At 41.6% G+C, this 10041-nt stretch overlaps 1 protein-coding gene across 1 annotated transcript in view; it reads left to right on the plus strand.

The window, feature by feature from the left end:
* Window positions 1–10041, plus strand: part of MYO1D (myosin ID) — a 337803-nt gene that overhangs the window by 201430 nt on the left and 126332 nt on the right. Inside the window, exon 20 of the mRNA XM_024736888.1 lies at window positions 3738–3851. Coding sequence (XP_024592656.1) covers window positions 3738–3851 — 114 coding nt within the window. The remainder of the gene's footprint in view (window positions 1–3737; window positions 3852–10041) is intronic.

Raw genomic sequence — 10041 nt, forward strand, 5'->3', positions numbered from 1 at the left:
AGCCCGTGAGCCACAACTACTGAACCCGTGAGCCACAACTGCTAAGCCTGCGCACCTAGAGCCCATGCTCCACAACAAGAGAAGCCACCGCAATGAGAAACCCACGCACCACAACGAAGAGTAGCCCCCGCTTGCCGCAACTAGAGAAAGCCTGTGCGCAGCAACGAAGACCTAATGCAGCCATAAATAAATAAATTTTAAAAAGAAAGTAAAAGCAAGCTTTAAAAAAAAAGTACTCTCAAAACCCACTGGTCAGCAAGGATGTACTAAGTCCTACAGGTTGCCCACTTCTGTACTAGGGGGCTGTGAGGTACAAGAAAGTAGGCACCATACGGTCATTACCCTCAAGGAGCTTCCAGGCAGGCTGGAACACAGGAGTACTGTTCATGAAATAGCAAGGCAATAAATAAAAACCTGCCCTGGATATCTGAGATTCTACATTGTTCTTGTTCTGTTCATGCATTTGTTTGTATTGCGTTATAATTTATGTACAGGTAAATGCACAGATCTCAAGTATACAGTTCACTGAGCTTTGACTAGTGCACACATCTTTGTAAATCACAACCCCATCAAGATACAGAACATTTCCATCACCGGAGAGAGCTCCCTCAGCTCCCTTCCCAACCAAGCCCCACCACTACCAACGGCAACCACTCTTCCGATTTCTTTTACCACAAATTAGTTTACCTGTTTCTTAACCTTCATTTTAAAAAAGAAAGAAATCCTACAGTTGTATGTGAGATTTTTACTTTGTTTTGAAGTGAATTTGTCAGTCTTATTTATGACTATTTTGATAACTTATTTGTAGCTATTTTATAAGGAAAGCAGCTTTTGGATAGACTTCCAATTTTAAGACAATCTATAACCTTTGATATTGGCTCAGTTAATTAGAGCTCGATTAGTGACGATATAGTCAGATTTATTATCACAAGATTAATAAATAAAATCAACATCTTTTGCTAAACATAGCTTCAACTATAAGTTTAAAAAACACAGCATTCCACACAGCTATTTTAGCAAGTATATTTTTCATGACAGGCATCCATGGTCTAAAAGTTACAAGTCAGCTGTCCTTAAAATTATTAAAACATTCCAATTATTAAGTGAGAACTTCTGCTTTCTAAGAGACTAAGGATAGATGTAACTCAATTGTCTTGGTTTTATAAGCATCGGCCAACCTTCCTCCCTATCATTTTCCACAAGCGAAGAGCAGTGATGTAGCCAGTGTTTTCCTTTAGCAAAAGCACTTAGACTGGGGCTTCCCTGGTGGCACAGTGGTTGAGAGTCCGCCTGCTGATGCACGGGACACGGGTTTGTGCCCCGGTCCGGGAGGATCCGACATGCCGTGGAGCGGCTAGGCCCGTGAGCCTCACTATCGCGGCCTCTCTTGTTGTGGAGCACAGGCTCCAGACGCGCAGGCTCAGCAGCCATGGCTCACGGGCCCAGTCGCTCCACAGCATGCGGGATCCTCCCAGAGCAGGGCCCAAACCCGTGTCCCCGACACCAGCGGGCAGACCCCCAACCACTGCGCCACCAGGGAAGCCCAGAATGATCATTTTTTTACTAGAGGAATTGAAGAAGTTTTATAATAGAATGAGAAATTGAGCATTATCTTGACATATACATGGATAAAGAGAAAAACGAGGGAGTAGAAAATCATAAACAGTTAAGAGAGAGCATGACATGAGGAAACCTGTCATAAAGGAGCCAGAGCCCTTGAAGAAATATGTAAAGTCAAATAAGTAGAATAGTGGCAGATAGGAAAACTCTTGAAAGTCAGATAAAGGAATCATAGAATCTGAGTGGCAGGGTACCTTGGAGATCCTTAGACTTCCTATTTAAAGCCCTTCCCTTCCACCGCACCCACATCAGATGTCTATTTAGCTTACGCTGAATCCTTCCTGTGTGGGCACTTACTGCCTTCTCATATGGTGCATTCTTTTTATGGAGAGTAATAATAATGAGGAAATTATTTATGTTATATGCAATAGGAAGGCACTGTCTGTTTTTGAATGTTTGATCTTTTTTATTTTGTATGTTACAGCTGTACACTGTAGTGATTCACAGTTATAAAGGTTATACTCCATTTATAGTTATTACAAAATATCGGCTATATTTCCCACGTTGTACAATATATCCTTGTAGCTTATTTTATACCTAATAGTTTGTACCTCTTATTCCCCTACCCTTATACTACCCCTCCCATCTCCCACTGGTAACCACTAGTTTGTTCTCTATATCTGTGAGTCTGCTTCTTTTTGTTATCTTCACTAATTTGTTGTATTTTTTAGATTCCACATATAAGTGATATCATACAGTATTTGTCTCTCTCTGACTTATTTCACTTAACGTAAGTAGATTTAATGTAGAACATGTAGATTCATAAACATGTTTTAGGGAATTTAATCTGAAATATACCTGCCCAGTGCATTAGGAAAGGGACAGAATGAGTTGTTTCAAATAGGTTTTCTTTTTAACAGCTTTATTGAGATATGATTCACTTAACATACAGTTCCCCATTTGAAAGTATGCAGTTTTAGTGTGTTTAGAGCTATATATCCATCACTACAACCAATTGCTAAACGTTTTCATTAACCCAAAAAGAAACCCCACACCCCTTAGCTGTCTTCCCCCCAAACCTCCCATCTCCCCCAGCCCTATGAAACCACTAACCTATGCTCTGTTTCTATAGATTTGCTTATTCTGGACATTTCATATAAATGGAATCATACAACATATGGTCCTTTGTGACTCTTTTCTTTCACTTGGCATGTTTTCAGGGTTCATCCATGTTATAGCATGTATCAGTACTTTGTTCTTTTTATTGCCAAATTATATTCCATTGTATGGATACATCACATTTTATTTATTCATTCATCAGTTGATAGGTATTGAGGTTGTTTCTACCTTTTAGCTATTATGATTAAGGCTGCTGTGAACATTCAGGCACAAGATTTTGTGTGGATGTTTTCAATTCCCCTGTTTATATACTTAGGAGTGGAATGTCTGAGTCACATGGCAGTTCTATGTTTAACCATTTAAGGAGCTGCCAGACTGTCTTCTAAAGCAACTTCATCATTTTAGACCCTGACCGGTAGTGGGGGTTCCAGTTTCTCCACATCCTGGCCAACATTTGTTACTGTCTTTTTTATCATTGTCATCCTAGTGGGTGAGAGGTGGTACCTCACTGTGGTTCTGACTTACGTTTTCCTGATGGCTAATGATGTCAAGCATCTTTTCATGTTTTTTACAGCCATTTGTATGTCTTCTCTGGAGAAATGTCTCTTCAAATTCTTTACCCATTTAAAATTTGGGGGGGTCTTTTTATTATTGAGTTATATACTCTGATACAACGTATATTCTATTCTTTATATATTCTAGGTAAAAGTTCCTCTTCAGATATATGATTTACAAAATTTTCTCCTATTCTGTGGGTTGCCTTTTCACTTTCATTATAACGTCTGGGTTACGTGTTTTTAGTTCTTTAATTCTTCTGTGTTTTTCTTGTTTTCCCTGTTAGATGGTAAACTCGTGAAATTTACATTGTAAAATTCCACAAATCTGGAAACACTCCTTTTCCATCTCTGTTGCATCCAGAGAGTGGTCATAGGTGGTGCACATCTATTACAGAATCTGGCTCCACAGCCAGCCACCTCTGCTCCTAGATGTTTCCCTGACAGATCATTTGATTTCATTCTCGGTGATATGTTACGGTTTATTATTTTGTTTTCTTACAGGTGAATCGCTTTAGTAAGGTGGAAGATCGAGCAATTTTTGTCACTGACCGTCACCTGTATAAAATGGATCCCACTAAGCAGTACAAAGTGATGAAGACTATCCCTCTATACAACGTAAGTGTTCTCTGCTTCTCTCTGAATAAAGGATTCTTAACCTGCTGTTCATAGACCACGAGTGGGTCACCAGACTGATCACTAGAACCTCTGGGGCTTCAGGGAGTCTGTGAATTCCTGAAATTTTCTGCCAATCTCATGTTTTTTACAAAAGTACGATTTTCTATAAGGAGGATCAAAGGTTCCAATAGAATACGAAGGCATTTTGTTTTAAAGTGTAGGACTCTGCATTCTACGTGACCTTTATTACTAATCCTAGTCACTACTTAAATGTTATGACATGAAATGTATTTTCCTATTGATTTTCGTAAGCCTTGTTTTTACGTGGAAATGGAATCAGGTAGAGAAGTAGTACGGAATTACTTTATGAAAACGTTACCTCTCTTTTAAATGTAAAATGTATGCTGTTTCCAGAAGTTATTTTCACCAATATATTTTACCTCTGATCGAAACCCGCTTAGTTATTCACTATCTCCATGGGGTTTTCAAATTCTGTAATCATTCCTTATTTGAAATATGAAATTCGGTGGGTGCCTCCTTGAGTTTCAATTTGAGACTTAAAAAATTTTTTTTATCCTGCTGTACGGGGTCTGCTTTACGAGTGACTGTTTGTTCTGATCTTGAAAAAGATCTTCCTGGACTGCTGGATCTTTCCACGTGTCAGGTGACTTTCCTCTGTCCGCTCGTTCTTAAAGAGGGAGGTCTGGGTTTGTCCAATCATGGGATCTATGAGGAGTATTATTTGAAGATTGTTTTAAATCCTTTTGGCCTCTGCAAAAGGGAATAGGAAACATACTGTTTTATAGTTTTATTTCGTTAAATCAGGAGTCCTGTTGGCTGTGAGGTTCAATGAAGACAAACTATTCCTGGCTTTGCTAAATAATTTAGAACATCCCTGCAGGCCTGTCACCTGATGGTGAGGCTGAGATTTGTCTGCGTCACCCAGTCGCCCCACCCCACACACACATGCATACACACCTTTCTCCCATTTAGTAGGAAGGCGAATGGATTGCAGCTAAGAAGGAGATGATGTTCTAATACATTTTTGATCGTATGTAGTCTTCTTAGCAAAGACTTGTAATCTTACATAGCCATCACAGTTTAAGCCTAATAACCCTGCCGTCTTGACGAAGGAGATGAAGGAAGATACAGGAGAAAACCAAGTTTTGTCAAAGTCTAATAAAGTGTACTTTATTTCTTTTCCTTACTTTCTACTAAAGGGAAATCAATCAGGCACGTGATACGAGTTCGATAAGTAGTTAACCAGGTCTTTGAACCAAAGTTGTTTTCCCAAACTACCTTCCTTTTTCATGTTGACTGGTGTATATTTAGAGTCACTCTTCCCCTTCGTCCTCATTATCATCATCAGCGTTATCAATAATATCATATTATACAAAAATTAACCATGTTTTGCCACGGAGCAACTAAGCCCACGCACCACAACTACTGAGCCTGCGCTCTAGAGCCCGCGAGCCACAACTGCTGAGCCCGTGCGCCACGACTACTGAAGCCCGTGCGCCTAGAGCCCGTGCTCCACAACAAGAGAAGCCGCTGCAATGAGAAGCCCGCTCACTGCAACTAAGAGTAGCTCCTGCTTGCTGGAACTAGAGAAAGCCTGCTCGCAGCAAGACCCAACACAGCCAAAAATAAATAAATAAATTTATTTTTAAAAAAAAATTTTAAATGTTTAACACTCGTAAAGGTAAATGATGTCAGTAGGATGGATACACACTATCACAGATGCTGTCGGTACTCTGCCCACCTCCCCTTGTATTCCCTTACCTTTTTTGTACACAACAGCCTAACTTCTGACAGCCAACACCTTTGTCGAAAGGCTTCCCTCAGGCTGCCAGAGTCCACAGAGGGCTGGAAACGCCCACCCACCCCCAGCCACCCAAATGACTAGTGGGTGTGGGGTATAAATGCTCCATCCCCACCATTCATCGGTCACAATGATTCTCAGGTGTGTTTTACGCCATTTGCTGGAGCTTTTCTGTAGGAATCAGCTGCGCTGACCGCCGTGTTAGCTGCTTAGTAACCGGACCTACTGGCTGCTTTCCCTTCCTGAGCCACCTCCCCACTCCCTTGCCCGTGTACCTGCACCTCCCGAATCAATTCTGAGGCTCATCAGCCTTTGTCTCGGGACCTGCTTTGGGGAGGAACTACCCTCTTAGGAGGGAGCAGATTGAATGGGGCACAGGACTTCCAGCCGTGTCTACCTATAAAAATGTTGTTCAGTCTGAAGCAAACACAGCCAGATATTGTCTGGATCATAGGGACATGGGTGTTTGTTATTTTATTCTTTATCCTATTTGTATGCAATGTTTTGAAGTTACAAACAAAGTTTAAGACAAGGAACCTTTAAAAATGATGCTGCTAATAGCAGGAATGAAGAAGCTGGGAGGGGATGAAGGAGAAAGATTTCAATCTTAACTAAATTGAGTTTTGGGTATTGGTGAAACTTGTAAGTACATACCCCATAGATCACTGGCGTCTAATATTGTAAAGGAGCGGCGGGTAGCATTCAGCACTTAGGATAAAAATTTAAGAGCGGACAGATGCATGTATAATTGGAGGCTGAAATTATGAATCTAGAGGGAGAAGGGGCAGCTGATTTGAGAACATCCATGCTTAAATGGTGGGGAAAAGAGAGTGGCTGAAGGAAATGGAATAAAAAGGAGATCTCTTCTTTCTGGACCTCCATTTTCTCCTCTCCTAATGTGCCGAATGAGCTCTAATTTCCCTTCAGTTCCATAGGTTATGAATTATTCCTGGAAGGAAAAGAACTTTGGGAACACTGTGTTTCAGAATCAAGTTGGAAAGGTTTCAGAAATGAGAGTGATCAGTGGAAACATATAGCTGAGGATCCCACAGTTACTCTTCCCCTTCTGTGCTCTTCATTCCTCCTTCTGCCCTGGTGCCTTTCCTGTGTTAGTTGGACTTTTCTGGCTCCAGGGAAGAGATTGGTATTAGCGGGAGGGGGAAATTTCCCTCTGTCCCTGTCGAGTTCCTGTGGCTGGACTAATAATAAAATTGACACGAGGCAGATTAACAGAAAACCCAACTTAGCTTTGTGGGCACAGGAGATCATAAAACGATGCACAGAGAGTGACCAAAAGTAGGTAACTTTTATGTCTTTGTGTATAAAGAAACAATAAATTTGTGAGGATCGGACAGGACAGAGAAACTTAGGTTCGGGTGCATAATTATAAGGAATTTAAGCAATGATTGGGCTTGGGTAGTAAATTAGTAAAGAAGTAGCAAGGTTTATTTATACAGGCTTCTCAGACGTGAATTCCCTGTCTCTGACGATAATGATGTCTTTCTACCTCCCAGCCCAGGGAAGGTACCTTTCACATGAGAGGTTTATTTCCTAGTTTCAGAGAAATAGAGAGGAGCATCAAAGTGCCCTTCTTGCATTGGTTGTTTCTTAAGTAACTCATTCAAAACAATCGATACGCCACTGAGACATATTTGGGAGCCTGCCCTGGGCCCCAATATGACTATATACTATCTCAAGTAATGCTTTGCTTTGTTTTTGATAAAGGATACACATGGTGGTAAGGGAAAGGAATCTCACAGAAACCCAGGAAGCTGTTCAGGTTTTAAGGCAGCTCTGAGGGGCCATATTATTCCGTGGCCCCCTCAGCAACCTGTTGCTTAAGATGGTCTAAGTTTCTGCCATTCACTGTCTCTACTTCTCCTTGTGTGTCTTCTTACTAACAATTACCTTTCTTGCCAGATGGCCTGGGCCAGTGCTAGGCTTAGGTCTGAGTCAGCCAACCCAACAAACCATTAGCGTTTCATCCTGCGGTAACATTGAACACCGTGTCTCCGATGAGGCCTCCCCATAGCAACCAGTTCTGCAGGATCCAAACTGGTACTTCAGCTCCTTGTCAAGCACTTGCAAATCTATGCATAGTCTTGCCTGACTTCTCCTAGCATAGCACGGATAACGACTGCAGTTCATTTGAGGTGTGAATGATCTCTTCCCTCTACAATTTTTGACCGCTGTCCTTAGGCCCCAGCCACATTTGGACCTGCTGATTATTGAGGTGGGTCATTAGGTTTTCCTAGCGGGAAAGAGTCAGTGGGAGAGCAGTGCTTCAAATAGGCTACATTCATCAAGCATCCTTGGGTCCTTGGACTCTTCCACCTACCGCCATTCCACTTGCCAGGATCCCGGTCTTTGTCAAGCAGGACCTAAATTGCGCCCATGGATGACCACCATAGGTAAGAATTCAGCTGATGCCGCAGTTTGACAATGTGTCTAGCCAGTTTTCGAACCTGTGCTTTCAGCGGAAAAGTATTTCCTCAGTTTCTTTACAGCTCCCAGCCGGGCAATATGGGACCACTATTTGTCGCTTTCCTAATGCACCATAAAAAGTACCCATCCAATTCATTGTCTGTATCCTCTAATTCATTGAACTTCTATAAAGCAGCAGCACCTAAGTGCCCCAAGCGCTTAACTTTAATGGGCACTTGGTGTAATTTAAGTAAAACTGAGAGCACTGGATTGGCAGACCCTTGGAATATTTTATTGACATGTGGCACACGCTCTACTGCTATTCACATCTGGGCAGATATTTTCACTTGCTTATTGAAGTATGCCCTACACGCAGAAAAATGCCCAGATCTTAAGCGTACAGCTTGACAAATTATCACAAAGTGAGTTCACCTGTGTAACCATCCCCAACATCAAGATACAAGTCATTAAAACCCCACGTGTCCTCTCGCAGTCGCTACCTCTTCCTTCCTTTTCAGAGGCACACGTTTGCTCTTTTTGAACTTAATGTAAGTGAAATCAAACACTGTGTGTTCCTTTTTGTGTTTCTTTCAACGTTATGTTTACGAGAACAGCCACGTTACTTCATATAATTCTAGTTTGCTCATTTTCATCACGCTGTAGCATTTCCTTGTGAGAATACACCACAGGTGGTTTATCCATTCACATGTTGATGGATATTTGAGATTTTTAAAATAACCCTTGTGCATGTCTTTTGGTGTCTCTATGATGCGTACATTTTCGTTGGACAAACGCCCAGGAGTGAGACTGCTGTTGAATTTTAGTAGATAGTTCCAGTTTTCCAAAGTAGTCATACTGGTTTACAAGCCCCATCCCCACCCCAGCAAAATGGGAAAGTTCCAGTTGCTCCATTTCCTCTCCAACCCTAGATACTGACAGTCCTGAATTTCAACAGTAGGTAGGTGTGGTAGTTACAGTTCTAGCTTAATTGAGATATAACAGACATATAACATCGTGTAAGTTTAAGGTGTACAGTGTGTTGATTTGATACATTCGTCTGTTGCAGTACAATTACCACCATAACATCAGGCAACACCTCCGTCACGTCACATAATGGCCATTTCTTTTTTTGTAGTGAGAACATTGAAGATCTGATTACTTGGCAACTTTCAAGTTATGTAATACTGTATTATTAGCTGTAATCGCCATGCTGTATAATAGACCCCAAGAACTTACTCATCTTCTATCTGGAAGTTTGTACCCTCTGACCAATATCTCCCCATTCTCCCCACCCTCCCCTGAGCCCCTGGCAACCACCACTCTCTCTGTTCCTCCGAGTTTATCATTTTTAGATTCTACATATAAGTGACATAATAGAGTATTTGTCTTTCTCTGTCTGACTTATTTCCATTATAATGCCCTCAGGATTCACCCAGGTTGTTGCACACGGCAGGATTTCCTTCCTTCTCACGGCTGAACAATACCGCATTGTGAATGTTTACCACATCTCTATCCATTCATCCATTGGCGGATACACGTTGTGGGTTTTCTTTGTAATTCCCTTATTACTAATCAGGTTGAGCCCCTTTCTTTGTGGTTATTGGTCATTTGGATGTCTTTTATGAAGTGCCTGTTCAAGTCTCTTGCTGTTTTTCTGTTGGGCTGTCTTTTAAAAATTGATTTCTAGGAGTTCTTTTTATATTCTGCCTGTGACGCAAAAAAAAAAAAAAAAGATTAGAAAAGGGCTTCCCTGGTGGCGTAGTGGTTGGGAGTCCGCCTGCCGATGCAGGAGACAGGGGTTCGTGTCCCGGTCCGGGAAGATCCCACATGCCGTGCCATGGCCGCGGAGCCTGCGCATCTGGAACCTGTGCTCCGCAACAGGAGAGGCCGCAACAGTGAGAGGCCTGCGTACTGCAAAAAAAAAAAAAAAAAAAAAAAAAAATT

Source organism: Neophocaena asiaeorientalis, unplaced genomic scaffold, assembly GCF_003031525.2.
Source record: "Neophocaena asiaeorientalis asiaeorientalis breed wild unplaced genomic scaffold, Neophocaena_asiaeorientalis_V1.1 scaffold129, whole genome shotgun sequence".
In the NCBI taxonomy this organism is placed as follows: domain Eukaryota; kingdom Metazoa; phylum Chordata; class Mammalia; order Artiodactyla; family Phocoenidae; genus Neophocaena; species Neophocaena asiaeorientalis.